A 22,960-nucleotide genomic window follows, 5' to 3' on the forward strand; every position below is an offset into this window, starting at 1 on the left:
ATGGTCAACTAATCTTGATAAAGCAGAAAAGAATATCCAATGGAAAGAAGACAGTCACTTCAACAAATGGTATTATAAAAATTGGACAGCCACATGGAAAAAAATTAACCTGGACTACTTTTTTATACCCTACACAATAATAAACTCAAAATAAATGAAAGACCTAAATTTGAGACAGGAAACCATCAGAATCCTAGAGGAGAACAGAGAAATATCTTTGTGCAAACTGCAGCAACTTCTTACTAGATACATTGTGGGAGGCAAGGTAATCAAAAGCAAAAATGAACTATTGGGACTTCATCAAGATAAAAATCTTCTGCACAGTGAAGGAAACAATCAAGAGAACTAACAGGCAGCATGTGGAATGGGAGAAGATAGTCGTAAATGATATATTGAATAAACATTTAGTATCCAAAATCTATAAAGAACTTAACAAACTCAACACTCAGAAGAACAATCCAGTCAGAAATGGGCAGAAGACATGAATAGATACTTTTGCAAAGACAACATCCAAAAAAGATGTCATGGAAAAAACACTCAACATCACTCATCATCAGGGGAATAAAATCAAAGCCACGAAGAGATACCACCTCGCACCTGTCAGAATGGTTCAAATGAAAAAAAAAAAAGAAAAGAATGGCTCAAATGAATAACACAGAAACAAGAGGTGTTGGAGAGATGTGGAGAAAGCAGAACCTCTTACACAATTGGTGGCAATGCAAACTGGTGCAGCCATTCTGGAAAACAGTATGGAGGTTCCTCAAAACGTTAAAAATAGAAGTACCCTAAGATCCAGCAGTTGCACAACTATGTAATTACACAAAGGATACAGAAATAGATTTAAAGTGGTCCATACACCTCAATATATATAGTAGCATTATCAACTATAGCCCATCTAAAGAGAGAACCCAAATGCCCATTGACTGATGGAGTGAGAAGGTATAATATACACACACATACACACACACAACAGATTACTTACTACTCAGCTATCAAAAAGAAAGAAATAATGCCATTTGCAACTACACGGATGGAGGTAGAGTATATAATGCTAAGTTAAATAAGTCAGAGAATATATAGTCAGAGAACAATACCTACTGATTTTACATATTTTTGGAATTTAAGAATCAAAATATATGAACATATGGGTGGGGGAGAAGGGGAGAGGGAAATAAAACACAAGAGGCTCTTAACCATAAAGAATAGAGGGCTGATGGACAGAGGTGGGTGGGGGGATAGGCTAGATGGGTGAAAGATGTTGAGGTGGACACTTATTGTGATAAACACTGGCTGTTGTATGTAAGTGATGAATCATTGAATTCTACTCCAGAAACCAGTTGTTTACTGTATACTCACTAGGTAAAATGTAAATTAAATAAACAAATAAATTAATCAAAAATAGGCCCTGTTCCAGTCACTGGTGGGGTCTGCATCCTGAGTAGACCCTGACTGATACACTTTGTCAACACATTTCATATTGAACTGCAGTCTGGGATTTGATCTTTCTGTCTTACGTAAAAGTAACAATTATCAATGCTCTACAAAAGTGGGTAAAAGTAATTGATTGTGAAGAAGCAAAAGGGATATTTCTGGAGTGATGGAAATGTTCTATGTCTTGATTAGGGCAGTTGTTACTGAAAAGGGAATTACAAAAGTCTCTAGAATTTTGGAATTTCTTTCCTGACAAAATAAAGAATCTCCATGAAACACACCACATCCCAACTTTAACTTAATGTTGGTCATACATCCAAATAGGAACAGAAAAATTGTAAACTTTTAGGAGGAAATTGGACATCATCTTATAATATATGTTATATACATTTGATATCTATTCTGTTTGCTGTATTCAATATCAAGTATATATTTGATGAATTTGTTTAATACATTACATAAAGGAGATATTATATATACTAGTATCTATTTATAAATCAAGTGTATGGGAATTTTCATATACATCAATAAAATGCATATCAATGTTTCATATTTAAATAATATACATATTTACATATCACTTATAGTATGTATATTTTTGTTAAATCTACTACAAATCAAAAGAGAGAGAGATTTCCTAAACCTCCCTAATTAAAACAAACATCCTGGTGGGACACCTGGCTGGCTTAGTAGAGCATGCCAATCTTGACCTTGGGGTCAAGAGTTCAAGATCCATGTTGGGCATTGAGCTTACTTAAAAATAAAAAAAAGTGGTGCCTAGGGGGCTCAGTCAGTTAGGCATCTGCCTTCAGCTCAGGTCATGATCCCAGTGATGTAAGAATGAGTTAGGGGCAGGTGTGGTTAGACAGGGAAAGATAAGGGAAAGGCCCAGAGTTGGGCTCCCATAAATCCCAAGGACACCAAATGGTCCAGAGTTAGGTTCCTACCCATCCCAAGGAAACAGAGATAAGACAGTAAAAACAGAGAAAGAAGTAAACATAGTTCTCTCACAGTGCTAAACTCCCTAACTTTGAAGTGTTACAGAGTATCTCCCTTTGATGGCTACCAGACAATCCCAGAGATTCACTAATCTCAATCACTGAGACAGCGTAAAGAAATCCCAAGGCCTTGGGCTCTCTGGTTAGGTTTCCAATAAAAGGCCAGCCAAAAAGCCCTCAGTGGCAACCCTGTCAGGACCCCTCTCACTTCTGAGAGCTTTCTCTGTATCCTTGCTTAATAAACTTCTACTGCTTTACTCATTTTCCTGTGTCCACGAGATTCATTCTTCAACTCTGTGAGACAAGAACCAAATTCTCTAGTATCACAAGGGTCCTGGGATTGAGCCCTTCATTGGGCTCCCTGTGCAGCAAGGAGCCTACTTCTCCTTTTGCCTCTGCTGCTCCCCTTCCCCCTACTCCTGCTCTCTCTCTCTCTCTCTCTCTCTCTCTCTCTCTCTCTGAAATAAATAAATAAAATATTTAAAACAACAAAAACAACGTGACATGAAAATGAGCAAGTGAGCCCTGCACTCTGTCTGTGGTCAGCAGGCCCAGCAGCATGGGCAGCTAAGAAGGCAAGACTGCTTATTTGCTCTAGGAGGGGAGGAACCTCCCAGACTCAGGATCAGCCCCCAGTAGTGGTAAAACCAGATGAGGTGCAGCAGTGGCTTGGTGGCTCTTTGGGGATGTGATCCAGTTCTTTGAGAGAAGCAGCTTGAAGCTGGTAAGGATGAAGATTCTGTAGGTGCTCAAAATTATGCTTGCTGCAAATCACCATGATTTGCAGAGGAAGTCCTTCTGCTCAGTCACCACCAGCAAAACAAGCTCCAGCCCCATGGTGGCCATGGCTGGGAAGGTCCCATTGTGGTCTGCACCTCACCAGCCAGGACAGGACATACCTGCTAGGCTGAGGTTATATCTCCAGCACTAGCCAAGGAGACATCAGCAGGAACGTAAGCAGTGCCACTGACTCCATGGAGGCACCTGAGGGAGACCCAGCTGTGGATCCAGAGCAGTGAGCTGGTGGACTGGACAGAGGAGGGACACCAGAACATCCAACCAGGCCAAACTATCTCTGACAGTGAGAACTTTAGCGCAAACACTTGCTCTGCCAATCTGCCCAGACCACCACCCTGTCTACCTTTTGCTCCAGCTCAGTACAAAAGGATTAAGCCACAAAGCTTATGTGCCTTTCAGTCTCCTAAGAAAGCAAGAAATGGCTTTCTATACCAAAGTGACAGACAACAATGGGGGTGTCTCTGAAAGTATGTAATGTGACCTCCTTTCCTAAAGGGCAGGCAGTCACTTAAATTCACCTTGCAGTGCAAAATAAAAAATAAAATAAGCAAAGAATATGCATTGTCCTTCATAGAAGAAAATGTACAAATGGTAGTAAATGGTGTGGGGAACACAAGCAAAAAGGAAATGTAGATAAAATTACATTTTCTTATGACCTACAGGCTATTGACAAATACTTGAGACAGGCTGACTGTAACATTCTTGAGAAAACTCCCAACTGTCTTAATGTTAATGCATTGCTTAAAGGTAGAACAACTTTAGCTTGAAAATAGCAAGGCTTCCAGGATTCTGAGAGTCTTCTTTAGTATATGACAGTCCTTTTGTAAGCTTCCCTTTGTCTTTACCTCCCCCAATTCCAAAGTCTATACCAGCCATTCCTCATAACCCCAGGGAAGTTCTTGCTGCCCAAGGGTCCTGTCCCCCTGCTTTAATAAAACCACCTTTTTGCAACAAAGACAGCTCCTTGGCCATAAGGTCAGAACCCCAGCACTCCAAACCACATCAGTAAACAGAGGCATAGCGCTCAACATGATTAGTTGTCAGGGAAACACAAAGCAAAACTACAATAAGGGGCAGATACACAAACCTAAAGGGCTGAAATTTGAAAAAGACATCCACAATGGGTCAGAAAGGATCTGACACAACCAAAAGACTCATAAGTTACTTGTGGGAGTGTAACATGGTACACTCGCTGACATTATCTCATAAAAGTAAATTAACACTGTCCTTTAAGCCAGTAACTCCACCCCTCAGTACTTACTCAAGAGAAATAAAACAAGTGTCCATAAGCAGAGTTTTATCAAAATGTTTTTAACTACTTTTTCATAGCAGTTTCATACTGGAAACAATTCAGATATCCATCAGGAGGAGAATGGCTAAGCATACACAAGTAGTTATCTTTAAGAAAGGATACTACTCAGCAGCAAAAGAATCAAAGTTTCATCAAAGTGATAAAATTGATAGATCTCAAGAATACCATGTTATTTGGAAAAAATGAGACACTGAATAGTAGCTAAAGTGTAATTTCCCCTCTTGCCGTTGGATTATCTTTGCGTTTGGTCAGGAAAACAGTGGGGTAAATTGTGGATCTATTTCTGGACTCTACTCTGTTCTTTGTATTAATTCTGAAGCCATTTCCACCACGCTACCTTGATTGCTATTGTTTTTTTACAGATCTTGAAATCAAGTTATGTGATTTTCCAACTTTGTTCTTTTAAACAGTGTTTGGACCTTTCTAGGTCATTCAGCAATGCAGTTATTTTTTGTTTTGTTTTGTTTGTTTGTTTTAAGATTTTGTTTATTTATTTGAGAGACATACAGAGCAACAGGCATTGTGAAGTTTGGACTTAGATCTGGCAAGATTTTCCACTAGATCACTGGAGACCTGGCCTCAGGAAAGAGGTGGCTGTTCTCTCTGGAGGCAGGATATAGATAGCCTTAAAGTATCAAAAGCCTTGGCAATCTCCCAGGAAAAATGCCTGTGAGTTCTCAGAATCCCAGACCTGGGCATTTTCTTCTCCCAACACATCCTGCCCTGCTGTTGGAGCAACTGATTATGTACTTTGTGGTTGAGGGAAGTAAAAATAAGGGAAGTTTCAAAAGGATTTTCATATGTTAAAGAAGACTCACAGGATCCTGGAGGCCTTGCTTGTTTCTTTCTTTTTTTTTTTTTTAACTTCTTTTTATTTGCCAACATATAGCTTAACACCCTGTGCTCATCCCATCAAGTGCCCCCCTCAGTGCCTGTCACCCAGTACCCCACCCCCCCACCCACCTCCCTTTCCACCACCCTTGTTCGTTTCCCAGAGTTAGGAGTCTCATGTTCTGTCACCTTCTCTGATATTTCCCACTCATTTTCTCTCCTTTCCCCTTTATTCCCTTTCACTAGTTTCAAACTAAGGTTGTTTTTCCCTCTCTCAAAGCATTAACATTAAGATATTTGTGAGCTTCCTGGGGAAAGGCTATATACTTTGCCTCCCCCAAGTATTTGTCAATGGGCTACACATTATAAGAACATTAAATATTATCTACATTTACTTCTGCCTTTGTATCCCACATCCTTTCCCCTGAACAATTTTTTTTTCAATTTTCCCCTTAAATCTTTAAGGTTACTGAAGGTGGGAGGTCTCACCTTCTGTAACTTCTTCCTGCTGAATAGGGGGGTAGAGATGTCCCTATGTACTGGTCAACATTGGTCAGTTGAGGAATTTATATATATGAGTCACAAAAGGCAGAGGCATCCAATCCAAGGGAAACAACATATATGAATCTCTTTGAGTAAGAAAGGATCATCTATAACTAGAAGTTATGGCAGTGAGGAGTCTTGGTACCAGGTAGGGATGTGGAGGCTGAGAAAATTAAGGCCATTCCACCTCAAGTTCAGCGTTAGCACAAGTACAGCCATCTCAGACCCCTGTGCTTAATGCCCACGGCAGGAAGCCCCATATCAGAATGAGAACAGAGCTTAAGAAATTCCTCCACTCCTTCTGGAAATCCCCTAGACCAGCCCATAAAAACCCAACTGAAACCCACCTGGGGTCCAAGTCCCTGCTCCGCTGTGTCGGGTATACTTGGACCCAAGCTTGAGCTTGTTAATAAACCCTCATGTACTTGCATTGGTGTCAGCTCCTTGGTGGTTTCTCAGATTCACAATCTTGGGCACAACAGGGAGACACAAAAAAGACAACAAAAGAAGGTTAGTATTATGATAAGAAAGAGAAGACTACTTCAATAAATGGTGCTGGGAAAATTGGACATCCACATGCAGAAGAATGAAACTAGACCACTCTCTTGCACCATACACAAAGATAAACTCAAAATGGATGAAAGATCTAAATATGAGACAAGATTCCATCAAAATCCTAGAGGAGAACACAGTCAACACCCTTTTTGAACTCAGCCACAGTAACTTCTTGCAAGATACATCCACGAAGGCAAAAGAAACAAAAGCAAAAATGAACTATTGGGACTTCATCAAGATAAGAAGCTTTTGCACAGCAAAGGATACAGTCAACAAAACTCAAAGACAACCTACAGAATGGGAGAAGATATTTGCAAATGACATATCAGATAAAGGGCTAGTTTCCAAGATCTATAAAGAACTTATTAAACTCAACACCAAAGAGACAAACAATCTAATCATGAAATGGGCAAAAGACATGAACAGAAATCTCACAGAGGAAGACATAGACATGGCCAACATGCCATGAGAAAATGCTCCACATCCCCTGTCATTAGGGAAATACAAATCAAAACCACAATGAGATACCACCTCACACCAGTGAGAATGGGGAAAATTAACAAGGCAGGAAACCACACATGTTGGAGAGGATGCGGAGAAAAGGGAACCCTCTTACACTCTTGGTGGGAATGTGAACTGGTGCAGCCACTCTGGAAAACTGTGTGGAGGTTCCTCAAAGAGTTAAAAATAGACCTGCCCTACGACCCAGCAATTGCACTGTTGGGGATTTACCCCAAAGATTCAGATGCAATGAAACGCCGGGACACCTGCACCCCGATGTTTCTAGCAGCAATGTCCACAATAGCCAAACTGTGGAAGGAGCCTCGGTGTCCATCGAAAGATGAATGGATAAAGAAGATGTGGTCTATGTATACAATGGAATATTACTCAGCCATTAGAAACGACAAATACCCACCATTTGCTTCAACGTGGATGGAACTGGAGGGTATTATGCTGAGTGAAGTAAGTCAATCGGAGAAGGACAGTCTATGTTCTCATTCATTTGGGGAATATAAATAATAGTGAAAGGGAATATAAGGGAAGGGAGAAGAAAAAGACTCCTAACTCTGGGAAACGAACTAGGGGTGGTGGAAGGGGAGGAGGGCGGGGGGTGGGGGTGAATGGGTGATGGGCACCTAGGGGGGCACTTGACGGGATGAGCACTGGGTGTTATTCTGTATGTTGGTAAATTGAACACCAATAAAAAATTAATTTATTTTAAAAAAAAGAAAGAGAAGACTAAATAAAAAGATCTTTGATAGTTAACTAAAATTTTCCTTCAGTTCTTTATTGTCCTTTGAGGTGAAAGTTGAGGTCTTCCCACAGGTTCACAGGAATAGAAAGACATGTGAGTTTCCATATTGATTTCCTGTGAAGGAGATAACAGGTTTTCTTCTAGATATAAGAGCCCATGAAGAGTGCCCCTTTATATTTATTGCAGTGGGAGTACATAAAATGACCCAGTAGGGGCTGTTTCTGTTTTGGAGTTAAATTCCCTGGTGCATTAGACTTACCATCTTTTAAATAAACCATGTCTCTGGGGTTCATATAGGGTGGGTTGCTAGAGACCGTCAGATCAGGGTTAGGAGGGATATGGTTTGCATATTCATTTAGAGATTTGTTAATTAATATGGCCTCAAGTGATTAATTTAAAGAGCACTATAAGATGAGAATAAAAAATAAAAAATAAAAAAATGAAAAAAATAAAGACCACTATAGTCTCCATCTATTGATAGGTCTACAATTTGAAAAAGGAGTTTAAACTTTTTCCATTTAGTAACTCAAAGGAGCTTAACCTTATTGGTTGTTTTGGGGCAATCCTCATTCTGAGAAGCCCTATTAGCAAAAGAGTAATCCAGTTTTCTTGAGTCTCAATCTCTAGTTTGGGCAGATGCCACTTTAAGGTGTGGTTAACGTTTTCCACCTTTCCAGAGGATTGTGGATACCAGACCTAATGTAAAGGGTAACTTTTAAGGCCCAACCTATTTGGTGAGTTATTTGTGCAATAAAAGAAGGTCTGTTGTCATTTTGTAGAAACCAAGAGAGTCCAAATCTAGCGACAATTTCCCTTAGCAATGTTTTTGTCACCTCAGTAGCCTTTACTGTTTTACAAGGGAACCAGTAGAAGTGTTTTCATAAGTATTTACTTACATCCTTTACATGATTGCATTTGCATGAAATCTAATTGCCAGCCCTCCCTAGGATATGTCCCCTGCCTTTGGATTGCCCTTAAAAGAGCAAGAGGGGGGCCAAGAGGGAAGAGTGGGACGAGTAGCACCTTCTAGATTTGGTGTGCTCAATGAATAATAGCGCATGACTGACAGAACTGTTTTATGGTAGTGGTTAAGTTAATCCCATCATAGGTGTTTTTAGCCATTTGTTCCAGGGCCTTTTTACCCAAATGAGTACCCTGATGTATCCCTGAACTAGTTTCCATTGGTTGACTCTGGGTATAAAGACTTTTCCTCTATCATTTATAAGCTAGTCCTGCACATTTCTTTTTGAAAATCACTGTTCCTGGATTACTCAGGTTTCTTGATCTGAATAAACTGGACATATATCTTTTCTTGGTGACAGGACTGCTATGAGACTCAGTATTTACAGGCTTTGAGCAGCCTCCTTGGCTGTTATTCCCTTTAGATTCCATGGTGTCATCCTTTGGATGTTCCCTGAGGTGAATTATAGCCAACTCTCTGGGTTTGTTAACAGCTTCTAAGAGAGCTATTATTTCAGGTCCATATTTAATGGGAGAGTTATGACTTGATAACAGCCCCCTCTCTTTCCAGATTGCCTCATGCATGTGTGGAACCTGGAAGGCATATGTAGAGTCAGTATAGATATTGATTCTGAAGCCCTCTGCCAACTAAAAAGCATGAATGAGTGTCATTAACTATGCTTTTTGGGTAGATGTATTTCCTGGAAGAACTTTGGCCTCAATAGTCTGAGTTAGACTGATTTGCATACCCAGCTTTTCTTTTTTTTTCTTATTTATTTATTTATGTATTTATTTGGGTGCAGAGAGAGAGGGACAAGCAGATTCCATGCTGAGCACAGAGCTCAATCTAAGGACCCTGAGATCATGACCTGAGCAGAAATCAAGGGTCAGACACTTAACTGAGGCACCCAAGCACCTCATGTACCAAGATTTTCTTATCGCCTTTCCTACAAAACTATTGCCACCAGCAAACCAACTGTTATCTGCATTATCAATAGGAGAATCTTTTCAGTCTGATCAGCTAGAAAAAACAAAACCAATAACCTCTGATCAGCTATGTTCTATTGAAGTACAATAGTCAGGTCCAGGCATATGAGTAGCTGAATTTAAAGTCTGACAGGTCTTAAGGACCACTTTAGGTATGCCTAAAAGCATAGCCTGGTATTTAGTAAGTCAGCCCTCTGTCATTCATTGATAAACTTTAGATGTTTGGTTTTTTTTGTTTTTTTTTTTTTTAGATTTTATTTATTTATTCATGAAAGACACAGAGAGAGGCAGAGATGCAGGCAGAGGGAGAAGCAGGCTTCATTCAGGGAGCCTGATGTGGGACTTGATCTCAAGACCCTGGGCTCACACCATGAGCTGAAGGCAGATGCTCAACTACTGAGCCACTCAGGCATTCCTAACCTTTAGTTTCTTTTTTTTTTTTTATTTTTAACCTTTAGTTTCTGTAACACTTTGGACCTGGTATGAGGTCATCACAGTTCAGGACTGCTCCATAGTAAGTTTTGAAGCTTCCTCTAGCAGAAGGGCAATCACAGCCACTGATTGCAGGTAAGTGGTCACCGTTGTGCTACACTATCAATTGGCTTAGAAATATAGCCCACTGATTTGTTTTATTTCCTAATTTTTGGGTAAGAAGTCCCAGCTCTTGGCCGTGTTCCTCTGCTACACATAAAGTAAAAGGTTTTCCAAAATTTGGTAGAGCCACATCTGGAACTGATAGGAACTTATATTTTAATGTTCTGGAGGTCTTCTGGGGGCTTAGTCCTGAGTAAAGGCTCTTCATTAAGAGGTTTAATTGAATCATACAGTAGCTTGGCTAAGAGCCCAATTCCTGGAATTCATAGAGGGCAGAAGCCTGCCATGACTAGGAAAGTGTGGAATTGTTTCTTAGTAGTTGGAGGCTCAAGATAGCCTTTTCCTATCAGTATATAGAGAATGGTGACCTTTTGTTAGTTAATATCCCAAATAGTGTACTTCCTGGTTAGATATTGGTGTCTTTTTAGGGAAGACATGATACCCTCTGTCTGCCAAGAAATTAAGCTAAGGTCTTAGAATTTTTATCAGATGTTTTCTTTGTAGGACTACAAATTAAAATATCATCCCCTTTTTGAATTATAGTTCCTTGAAGCAGTGATATCACAGAGATCTTTGCTAAAAGCAGCCCCAGTAAGTGAGGACTTGCCCAGTTATTAGTAATGTGGAAAACAAGGCAAAGAAAGAATTAAATTTCCTTACTACTTACAACCCATTGGCAAGTCCTTGAAATAGGCAAGGTGACATTCCTCTAGGAACTAAGCTGCCTCAATGTTAATATGTTAAGGGCAAAAGGCAATCTTAGCTTTTTTTTTTTTTTTTTTTTTTTTAAGGCAATCTTAGCTTAACATTACCCCAGCCTCCAGGATCGTATAAGTCTTCTTTAACATAAAAATTCCTTTGGAAACTTCCTTTATCTCTACTCCCCACCTAGATATGTGTTAGCAATCACCCTCCAAGCATATGGCCCACTGATAAACATCTGAAAGTCTCATGACTGAGTTTTTACTAAACGGTAATAAATGACCTTTCCCTAAAAATAGCTAGGTCCCCGAGGATCCTGCAAACCTTGTTTCCAAAATACCTTAGAGGCTTGTACTGTTCCTAACTTCCTCCCAACTTGAAAGTCACAACCCCAATTCAGCTTTTTCTGCACAGGTGTCCTGTGCCTGTGCTTTAAAAAAACCAAATTTTTGCAATGAAGATATTTGAAGAATTATTTCCTGACCTTCAGCTCTGAACACCAACAACACCATTCCAAAAACTACATCATTTGGCATCCAGGGTGGAGCTTTAACTCTTTTCTTCTGGACTCTAAGCCATGGTGAAAACTGGTGAGTACTTTCTTACCTCTCCTCATTACTTTCATTCCAGGGGCTTTTCAAAGAGTAGTCTTATTGCATGCCAATTGCTCAGGCTGCCATCCTCTAGCCCATGACTACTCTTTGAGGAGAAAAATGCCTGTCTTCTGACTGGTAGTACTCTGGCTGGAATGGTAATAAGACCCAGAAACCTGAAACCCTCTCTTTATTCCTGTCCTTATACAAAGCTGTCTGTCTTGGGCATAAGACAGCTGCCTAACTACCATGGCTGCCAATCTTGAGACTGCTGTTTGAGATTTCCTCCTCATTTGTCTAATGTGATCCCCTCCACATCTCTGTTCTTGCTGCTTCTGGCCTTGAGACATCCAGTGGGAGCTGGCCAAAACCAGTACTCAGTTGAGTTAAAACCCAACCAGGGAACATTTCCTAAGGAATCTGGGTGTAAAGACCACAGATATTGGAATATCACTTAGATCACGATGGATTTTTATCTTTACTGTTGGTCAATGTCCTCTACTAAGGACATGTCCTCTTAAGTTACAAAATTGGGCACTTTCCTCTTGTAAAACTTTTCAAATGTTTTCCATGAGTTATAAACAGTGGGTTCTTCATGGCCTTCATGGTACAGCCTTCACTAGAAGGCAAGCCAAGGTGCAGTGGGGCCTTCACAGCAGGGTAAACTTGGTCCATATGTCGGCATGCATCATAGTATAGAATGCATTTGGGAAGTGAGAGGAGGGCAGACCTCCCTCCTATAGGGCCTTTACAGAAAGTGGTGATCATAGCAATTTCATTTGAGGGATGCCTCAGGTCACTGTGACACCACTCTGACATATCATGCACAAGGGATGGCACCTGGGAGTCAAGGGGTGGGGCTGATTTTCTTGGTAATGCATCAGAGCTTCTTTTTCAATCCCCAAGGATTGAAAGACATTCCCTTGGGATGTCTTTTAACCCATCAGAAACAATTTGCATTGCAAGGTTTACGGAAAAAGAAAATAATCTGTAATACTGCATGGCCTCAGTACTCTAGGAGATGAGAAAAACTGGCCCACTAATGAGACACTCACTTTCAATAGGACTTATAAGATCTCTATTGAAAGAAATAACGTAATGGACAGAAACCCCATGTTCAGGCTTCTGGGTTCTAGATCCAGACCCTGACCTAAGGGCCTCTTGAGTTTGGCCACTAATCAGACCAACAAACCTCCTCCTGATATATTGGATAATGATCATCTAAACAGGTTTCATCCTAGTGAATCTAAGTTGTCAAAGGAATAACAAGCCTCTTCAAATGAAGAGGACACTTATTCTGTCACTTCTCCTTCTAAGCCTGAAGGCCCTTATATGCCCAGCTCAGCTGGGTACTCTAGGAGCAGGACTCCTTATATCCTTGGAACTCCTCCTATATTAGGATTATATTCTCTTAGAGAGGTGGCTAAGGGAGAAATGGGCACTATTCAAGTCCATGCCCTGTTCTCCATGTCAGACTTGGGTCAAATAAAACAACAATTAGGATTACATTCTGAAAACCCTTCTCAATTTATTGAGAGTTTTCAACAAATATCCATTAAGTTTGATGATGTTTGATCCATTGTGTTTGTTTGATATATATCATACTAACTCACTGCTGCACCCCTGAGGAAAGAAACTGTATCTGGGTCAGTGCCCAAACTCTTGGTGCCCAAGAGTTTGATGATGAATTGTCAACAAGGACATAGAACATTATGTGGAGGGGGGTGCTGTTGTCCCAAATACTGAACCACATTGTAACTATCAGGAGGATAGGGAAGAAAGAAACGAGATCATATGATTACCTGCCTGATACATGGAATGAAATAAGGCTTTACTAAACCTATACATTTTAACAAAATTCAGGAAAGAACTGATGAAAATCCTGCTCTATTTCAAAGTTGCTTTAGTAGAAATTGTCCACAAGTATACAAACCTGGACCCGAGTATGCCTTAGGGAATAACTATTTTTAAATATGCAGCACTGCTCCTAGCCCATAGGAGCATCTCTGAGAGGTATTTCCCATTAAAAACCACAGGTGTCCTCCCCCACCCAAAGGTACTGCCCAACTTCTTATCTTCCCTCTCTGCCAAGAGTAAATGGAGTGAGCACAAAAAGGCAAACAAAAGTGACTATACTTACTATTGGGGAAGGGAGAGGTTAGCAAAGTGGTTGTGACAAATAGGGGTGCCATGATTGCCAAAGGGCCAGGTGTGACCTTGCCCCAGAGGTACCCCATGTTGCCAGGGGGACCCTGCTCTGGGACATTAAAAAAAGGCAGGTCTTCAAGGCTGCTTCCTCCTTTAGAACTGCCCAAGGTTCAGATCAAAAGGGGATGGGGTCCAGGAAGGCTCTACAACCCCAGGAGGCAGTCACATCCACTACCAATGGAAATTTCTTAGTATAAGTAGCATCTGAAATTCAATTTTAACTGGCTGTCCTATATTTCATCTGGCCCCCTTGTCGTTCTTTTGGAGGCCGAGAAAATTAAGGCCATTCCACTTTAAGTTTATTGTTAGCAGAAGTACAGCCATCCCAGGCCTCTGTGAATAAGAGCTGAAATTTACATTACTTCAGTTACAGGAAAAAAAACCCCAAAAAACAGTTTACAGCTTAATGCCCTAGAAAGCCCCATATTAGAATGAGAACAGAGCCCAAGCCAGTGGCAAGAAGCCCTATATTAGAATGAGAACAGAGCTTAACGCCCATGGCAGAAAGTCCCATATTAGAATGAGAACAGAGCTCAATGCCCTTGAAAGCCCCATATCAGAATCTAAACAGAACTTGAGAAATTCCTCCACCCCTTCTGGAGTTCCCCTAGACCAGCCCTTAAAACTAAGCTGAAACCCACCTCGGGGTCCAAGTCCCTGCTCCGCTGTGTCAGGTATTCTTGGACCCAAGCTCGAGCTTGTAAATAAACCCTTGTGTGTTTGCATCAGTGTCGGTTCCTTGGTGGTTTCTCGGTTACGTAATCTTGGGCACAACAATTCTGTATTCTTTTTCCCTAATTGAAATTGTTGGCAAACAGATAACAAAGAAAAGGTAGGTTCTCTGGCAGCATACTAATGAATTCCAGCTCTCTAATCACCAATACTAAAGTTATCATCAAAAAAACACAAAGGACTACTATACTGCAATCCTATGCATAAAAATTGAACCTTTTGAAAGCTCTCAGATGAATAATTTGTAATGTAAAATTCTTTCTTAAATCAGATTCTTTCATTTTACGCTAAAAATCACACTGTATATTTAATAATATACAATATTACAATATACAAGAGAACAAACAAATTACACTCTACTTAAAAAAGTGATGCAGGATGATTGAGCTAAATGGTTGGGGTTTTTTTTTTTTTAAAGATTTTATTTATTTATTCATTAGAGATACACACACACACACACACACACACAGAGGCAGAGACATAGGCAGAGGGAGAAGAAGGCTCCGTGCAGGGAACCCAATCTGGGACTCTATCCTGGAACTCCAGGATCACACCATGAGCTGAAGCAGACGCTCAAACACTGAGCTACCCAGATGTCCCAAGCACAATCGTTAAGAAAGAATTCCTGAGATGTTTCATGGTGCAAAAGGTGCTTTTATTGTAGCAGGGTGGACAGGACCTGTGGACAGACAGACCTGCACTGTGATTGTGAGGTGTGACTGATTATATATTTTTAAGTTGAAGCAAGGTAGAGATAACAGAAGTCTCTAAAGGGGTTTCTGTTTGTCAAAGAAGACTTACAGGATGCTGGAGTTCTGGCTATTGTCAAGATGAGGTTGGTTTTTGTCTCTAGCAAAGCATTGCAACATTAAGGCAGCTGTGAGGTACATGAGGAAGGGTCACATTCTGCAAGTCTCAGGTGGGCTGCCGGTTATAAGGAAATTTAATTTTATCTACAGTTCTCTTGCCTTTGTTCTTTTCATCAGAAGGGAGATTACTCATTGCTAAAATTGTGGGAGTAGAAAGCACCCAGAGGCTATGTTTCAGCCACAAGCCCTAAAACTAATCTAATCTTAGCATTTACTACTAATGGGTGGTGTGAACAGAGCCAAACAATTTTCTTCCTTTGAGTTTCAATTTCATCCTCTCTAAAACAGGGGAACTATCACCTGTTCTGAATTCCTTAGGAGTGCAAGGTGCTGTTTTCAGCAGGGTTTAAAGTCAAGAATACCAAACTGGTAATCAGGAGCTAATTTTAGGTCCAGCTACAAGACTATACAGACATGATTCTGAACCCATTACAACTTCTCTGGAGTTCAAGCTTTTCAGTTGTAAAAAAAAAAAAAAAAAAAAGCCAGTTGAATGGATAGATCATCAAGCCCCCACTACTTTCTTCACAGGCCAGGTGATAGCAAATTCACTTAAGATCTGTGAATTCACTTAAGATCTGTTTGCCCCTCAGCTTCCTCTTTTGTTAAATAAGAGAAAGATCTCACTACACAGGACTGATATAAATCAAATTAGAAATTGCATGTGAAAGCATTTGAAAGCTCTAAGATTTTCTGATCTATATCCTTAATTTTCATTCCAACAGAGATGGAGATGTAGGTCTGGGGTAAGGAGCAATGACTTCATTTCTACATACAATTTTACAATGAGGACAGGGCAAGGATAAGGGGGGAAAGGTGCTCCCAGAGTACAAGCCCATAGGCTGATGAGTTAATGGGATCTGGAAAAAGGCTGGATACATGCACCCAGGACTCAAAGGCCTAGGCCAAAGCAGACACTGCAGAATGCTTCATGAAGTCCCCCTGATGCCCACAGGCCAGGTCCAAGGACGCCGAAGGAGTCTTGCAGAACCAGCCAAGAGAGTTATTTCTGGCTTCACACAGGATGGAAATCAAAAGTGAGCCAGCAGGAGGTGAAAGCAGTTTATTGAAAATAGAGAGCAGGTAATAGACAGCTGAATGACCAGGAGACTCAGAAAGGAAAAGACCAAGAGTGTCGTCTTTGTACAGGGTCTGGAGTTTTTATTGAGGACAGTAGTCTGAAATGTGTCTTCTCAGGCAAGCAAGAACCAATTAGAACAAAGGCATAGGCCCATGTGTTATTTCTTGGAGCCAAGGGGCCTTGGCCTCCAGATATCTAGCTCCTCTTTTCTGGAATATGTATATGATAGCTTCCTCTGGTCATTCTCACCTAGTACTTCCTTAGATGTTATTTATTCTACAGAATCATTAACTGCTTGTCCATTATTAGGAAAACACAGGCTACTTGCATTACAAGGCATATGTAAAGTGGGATGGTGGTGCAGGTCCTGGCAAGAACAGAAGCAGGAAAAGAAGCAAAGGCAAAATAATGCTTCTTTTCTCCCAGGGTTCATTTGATTTCCCTGTCTCATCTCCACTCAAAATAAGGGTAATGTCATAACTCTTGCATAAGTTACATCCCAGCCATCTAAGCAAAAGGAAAGAAAGGAACACAAGCTCCACAAAGGTGTTTCATCCTTTGCCACAAGCACAGAACTTAGTAACTGGGCTTTCATGTATAAGCTTGTCCTTGTAACTACTCTGCAATCTTTTTAGCAGCCCCAAGCAGAGCTCTCCTGAAGTCTTTGAGTTGATTTAACTATATAAGGCTGTTGAGAAAGCTAAGAGCTCCTAGACAGCACTTGAAATAAAACTATGGCCAAGAGAAATGCAGTGAAAATTGGTGCCGGCAGCTGCTTGGGTGGCTCAGTGGTTGAGCATCTGCCTTAGCTCAGGTCATGATCCTGGAGTTCTGGGATCCAGACCCACATTGGGCTCCCAGCAGGGAGCCTACTTCTCCCTCTGCCTGTGTCTCTGCCTATCTCCCTGTATCTCTCATGAATAAATAAATAAAATCTTAAAAAAAAGTGGTGCCAAGAATTTATAATGAATGACAAGACCATGATGTTTAACATCCCATCCAAATCGTTCCCTCTCTCCTTAACAAACTCTGTTTTATTATTTTCCAGTCACTGATTTCCTTCTGTATTTTATTACACAAAAAATATCTCACCTCATAAATTACTTGTATTATATACCTTTTTGAGTGGGTAATTTGAATATAATTTGTGCATGTGTATTTTTTTAGCTTTTATAATTTACCTTAAAATTGCTGGAGAAAACCTGGAGGGTTGAAACCAATGTTGGGTGTTATTCCTCTCAGTAAATACAAATGATAATGCCATCTGGGGTTTCAATCTCATATCATAGATGCTGCTCAGGCTCCCCTAAGGAACCTTTTCCCACGCTGAGCAAGCAGAGACCCCAAAAGACTGATATCAGTTAAACAGCAGGAAATAAAGCTAAATGGCAGTTGCCAAAATCTTGCCAGTTTGACATAAACGAGACACCAATATTCTATCTCAAATCATTTAGACAAATGAATTGAATCAGAAGTTTACCCTTTAAAAAAAAGTTTATCCTTTTAATATTCTACCTTAGGGAAGACTCTTGCAGCTCAAACTGATCATGCAATGAAGATTTGCTATAAAAATCAGTGTCGTGAAGAATAATGTTCAGCACATTTTTATTTCACCAGGCTTCTCTAATACCACCTGCACTGCACTCTTCAAAGCAGTGTTACAACATAGGTGGAGCGCTCTACAAATAAATGAGTTCAGGCATGCAAAAGCCCAGGCAGCCAGGTTCCAGCAGTAGATGCAGGAAAAGGCTGAGCTGGACATTTCCAGTGGTGGACATTTTGCATCTTTAGTAATATGCAGAAGGATGAATAGGTTCACTCCTGAATAGTAAAAAGGATAAAAGGAATTCTAAGGAGTAAGAAGCTTAGAAGATGAATTGTCAGTTTTTTTTTTTTACAACTATTGTAACAGAGTTTATTTCATCAAAATGACAAACATAGCAGGATCCTGCGTGCTCATATTCAAGTAAGATGAAGTATATCATTCTTAAAGTGATAGACTGATACATATTAAAATTTTTTAAATGACGGACTGAACCAAGTTAATGATTTAATTTTTTTTTTACAATTTCAAAATACTTTAATGTCTTTTATCCACATAACAGTTTTATGCTGTAGCAGCTATTGTTACCCTTGTTTTACACTTGAAAAGGAAAACACAAGAAGGTTAAGAGACTTGACTTGCATAATTAGCCAGTAACAGGCTCAGCTGAAATGAGGATCCAGACTTTCCGTAGTCTGACAGCTCAATACCTTTCTTTGAGCCTTTTCTTCCTTCTTTTTGAACTTCTTTTCTCAAGGCCAGTTGTTTAAGTAACAGCTGTCTTGATTAATGGTGCCAAGTTAGTAATATCTTTTCTATTGATATTTAAATAGGTTTAGGTTTTTTATATTGGGGGTACTTTATCTTCTACTTTGTAAAAATATCGATTAGTAAGATTGATTGAAAACATGAGATGTCACTGTATGGCACATGCTCTGTTAGAAATTGAAACTTCCACCTTTTCCAATTTCTTATTTGCATTCAAGATTATGATAAACCTGTCACAGGAAAAAATAACTAATTTATAGTCTGTGTTCTACAGATTTTCTACTAATTTAGACAAGTCACACCTTCATCCAAATGCCTACTATCTAGAAGTATTAAAAAGGATATGCAAAATGTATTGACATACAGAGGGATGTAAAAGCTCATATAATCCTTCAAATATGGTTAGTAAAAGACATGCACACACACACACACATGCCTCTGTCATAAGGGCTCCATGCAGCAGTAACTTTATTTTCTAACAGAGTTGAACTACTCAGTCATCAAAATGAATCTTGATAAAGATAGAAATGCCTTAATGTATATATTCAGCATTCCATTGAATATTCAATTTTCAGCTGGGAGTCTGCTTGAAAATTCTCTCCCTCTGCCCCTCTGCTCATGTGCTCTCATGTACTCTCTCTATATAAATAAATATATAAATCTTTTTTTAAAAAGGAAATATACTGGACTTAGGGCATTTGTGTTCTGATACTAAAAGTACAAATGCAATTGTCTAGCATCTAAATTTTCAGCCACTTTTATGTTAAAATGTCATTTGAAAGTTCTCAATTTTTGAACTCTAAAATTATACATGGAAACTAAACCCACGTGTGCACAGTATCTAGGCATATCACTTAGTAATGTGCTTGTACATGAAGAGGCCCTTGAAGGAAATTTCATCTCTTCCTGAGTTAGATTCCACATGACATTAAACCCCAGAACTTTTGCTTTGCTGCATTAATGCTAACACTGAAGTTCAGTAAAGCTTGGTAGATAAGGCTCTAGGTGGGACGGACTTAGGCTTCAACCCCAGAGATACTTCTTTCTAAGAATAAGACCTCAGGTATATTACTTACTTGCTCTATAAAATGGAGGTAAAAAAAAAAAGATAAAAAAAATTAAAATAAATAAAAAAATAAAATGGAGATAATAACATTAAACCTCCCAGGGTTTAAGGAAATAAAGGAAAATACAGATAAAGTGACAGCACAGCATCTATTATAATCAGATTCTAGTATGCCCAGACTCCATGAATAATACATGATAGGCACTGTTTGTAAGTTAGTTGAACATTATTAAATGGAGTATATTTTAAAAAGTGATTTTTTTGGTAAAAATAAAAATACTTGATTCAATGGGATTAAGTCATTAAGCATAACTTAAATGGTAGCTGCAGCTGCTTCTTAAGCTCTTAAATTAAAAGCACTAATTTTCCTATGAAAACACTTGTATAAAAAAAGAGTTGTTTTAATGTTAGCACTTAAATTACAACTGAAGGGATCCCTGGGTGGCGCAGCGGTTTAGCGCCTGCCTTTGGCCCAGGGCACAATCCTGGAGACCTGGGATCGAATCCCACATTGGGCTCCAGGTGCATGGAGCCTGCTTCTGTCTCTGCCTCTCTCTCTCTCTCTGTGTGACTATCATAAATAAATAAAAATTTAAAAAAAGAGGTCTAGAGTTTATTTTAAAAAAAATAAAAATAAAAAAAATAAATTACAACTGAAAAAACATCGACTCCCAAGACCAATACTACACTTCCGTATGACATCATTTTCTGAATAACATAAAGATTAAGAGCTGATCATTTGAATCAGAATTAAGATGGTGGAGGGCTATGGGGTCCCTAATTTTGTCTGGTCCCTGGGTTTCAGCTAAATAGTTATCAAATCATTCTGAATACCTGAAAAATCTATCAGAGATCTGAGAAAAGAATTTCTGAAATTCCACAAGTAGAAAAGTGACCACTGTTTGCAAATTAGGAGGTACGGAGAGGAGAATCCAGGGCAATATATAAAAAAATAAGCTAAAAAGGTGAGGAGCTTCTTTAACCTGACTACAGGAAAGTATTATAAGCAGTGGAGCACAAAATCAAAACTTTTAGAACTTTGCTACAGGGCACCTGAGTGGCTCAGTCAATTAAGTGTCTGCCTTTGACTCAGGTCATGATCCCAGGGTCCTGGGATGAATTCTCACATGGGACTCCTTAATCAGTGGGGAGCCTGCTTCTCCTTCTCCCTCTGCCTGCTGCTCCCCCTGCTTGTGCACATTCTTTCAGTCAAATAAATAAATCTAAAAAAAGAAAAGTAAAAAAGAAGAAGAAGGAGGAGGAGGAGGAGGAGGAGGAGGAGAAGACTTCTACAGTTAGGGACATCCCTGGCATAAAGGTGCTCAGGTGGTGATGTGGGGAGGAATCCCACGTGGGACAACATTGTCTTAGGATCCTAGGGGTCACAGAAAGAACAGTGGTGCCTGAGTGTGGCAGAGTTCCCAAGCATCAGAGAAGAGAAGCTGGCTGAAAACAGTGAGTGTAGATATTAGCTTTCTGCTCAATGTTGCCATAAACCAGAAAACACTGCATGGTCATGCAGTGATTCACCAGGCTCAGCAAAATGCAGAAGTACAGCAAGAGCCACCTCCCTCCCCTAGGAGGAAGGGCTCTGGGCCACTAGGCAAGAGTCCATAAAGTTTGGAACCTTGAAACTAGGTCATGTGCCTGAGATAAAAATGCTTGGTCACAGGCTGGGTAAACACAGAGTTAGGATGGAAACCAAGGAGACAAGAGTGATTGATTGCTTTTCTGTGGCTCACTGAAGAGTAGAGGGTGCAAACTTTCAGCTCTGGGGCTAGAGATCTGGGTACCATCACTTTCATTCCCCTCTTCCCCTGTCACTGGTGTTGAAAGTATTCAGGTAGCAAAATAGCTCCACATAGTGTAAGCTGGAGCCACTGACACTAAGCCCTGGCAAGGGGGTGGGGGTGCAATGATAGCTGGGCAAGGCCTCATGAGAATCAGGGCAACAACCCCCACCCCCACCCCAGGAGACCAGCAGGAACAACCAGCTAGCATCAAGTTCACTGATTATAGAGAATTTAAAATTCCAGCTCTTGGGGAAAACAGTATGTAGTATTCTTTTTTTTTTTTTTTTTTTTTTACTATTATTATTTAGTCTTTCAGGGTTTTTTCCCAGCTATTTTCTTATTTTTCATTCTTTTTTAATTTTAATTTTTATATTTTCATTATATATATTTAAAATTTTTGGTTTCCTTTCATTGTATATTATATATAGAACATGTATATATATAATATAATATAATAAATATATATTATGTGTATATATATAATACATATATGTGTGTGTTTTTCTTCCTTTCTTACTTTGGGATCTAATTTCCTTTAACAAACAGATCAAACTACACACAGGGCAGTAGGGTCAGAGGTGCAGGCAGAGGGGAGAAAACCATTTTTCAGTGTGAGCCACAACAGGATTAAACCTCTGTGAGTGTTCCAAGCAGCTACTTTTCTGGGACTGGCTGAGCCCAGCACAGAGACTCCAGTGTATCGCTGGTAACCTGACCCTGCTTTTTGCTCTGAGCCACAATAGGCTTGAATTCTGTGCATGTGTCAAGCAGTCACTTTTCTCAGCTGGCTAGGTCATTGCAAAGACTAGAGCATATCACTGATATGATTGATAGACACCACTTTTTGCTGTCTGTCACAAGATTCAAGCCTCTGTGATGACTTTTCTGGGACAAAGCAGATTAGGGGACTAAATCAACTGCAGATGGCTGATAGCCTCGCTCCAGCTTTTCAGTGAGCATTACAATAAACTCTAGCTTCTGTGCATGCACTGCAGAAAGGCTTTTTGGGGGATGAGATGGTGCTGGGCACACCTTGAGCCTCCCCGTCTGGGTACAAGAGGGTATGCACATTAGACTGTTCAAAATTAGAGTTTTCAGGGGTACCTAGGTCGCTCAGTCAGTAAAGCATCTGCCTTCCACTTGCATCATGATTTTATGGTCATAGAATCCAGCCCCACATCAGGCTCCCTGCTCAATGGTGAATCTGCTTCTCTTCCTCCCTCTGCCCCTTCTGCCCCTCTCGTAAACGAATGAATAATTTTTTTTGTTTAGAATTTGTTTCTTTTATTTTTGTTATTGGAGTTCAATTTGCCAAAATATAGCATAACACCCAGTGCTCAT

General features: G+C 40.0%; 1 protein-coding gene across 8 annotated transcripts in view; it reads left to right on the forward strand.

Moving 5' to 3' along the window:
• LOC144291601 (cryptic protein-like) overlaps nucleotides 1-22,960 on the forward strand; it is an 81,683-nt gene that overhangs the window by 34,738 nt on the left and 23,985 nt on the right. For 6 of the 8 annotated variants that reach the window (XM_077861202.1, XM_077861208.1, XM_077861204.1 and 3 more), the window contains 2 exons: nucleotides 10,129-10,237; nucleotides 11,381-11,556. In XM_077861202.1, coding sequence (XP_077717328.1) covers nucleotides 11,544-11,556 — 13 coding nt within the window. In that variant the 5' untranslated portion in view covers nucleotides 10,129-10,237; nucleotides 11,381-11,543. The remainder of the gene's footprint in view (nucleotides 1-10,128; nucleotides 10,238-11,380; nucleotides 11,557-22,960) is intronic. The other 2 variants (XM_077861203.1, XM_077861209.1) reach the window with 1 other exon arrangement.

The sequence above is a fragment of the Canis aureus genome, chromosome 20, assembly GCF_053574225.1.
Source record: "Canis aureus isolate CA01 chromosome 20, VMU_Caureus_v.1.0, whole genome shotgun sequence".
Taxonomy (NCBI): domain Eukaryota; kingdom Metazoa; phylum Chordata; class Mammalia; order Carnivora; family Canidae; genus Canis; species Canis aureus.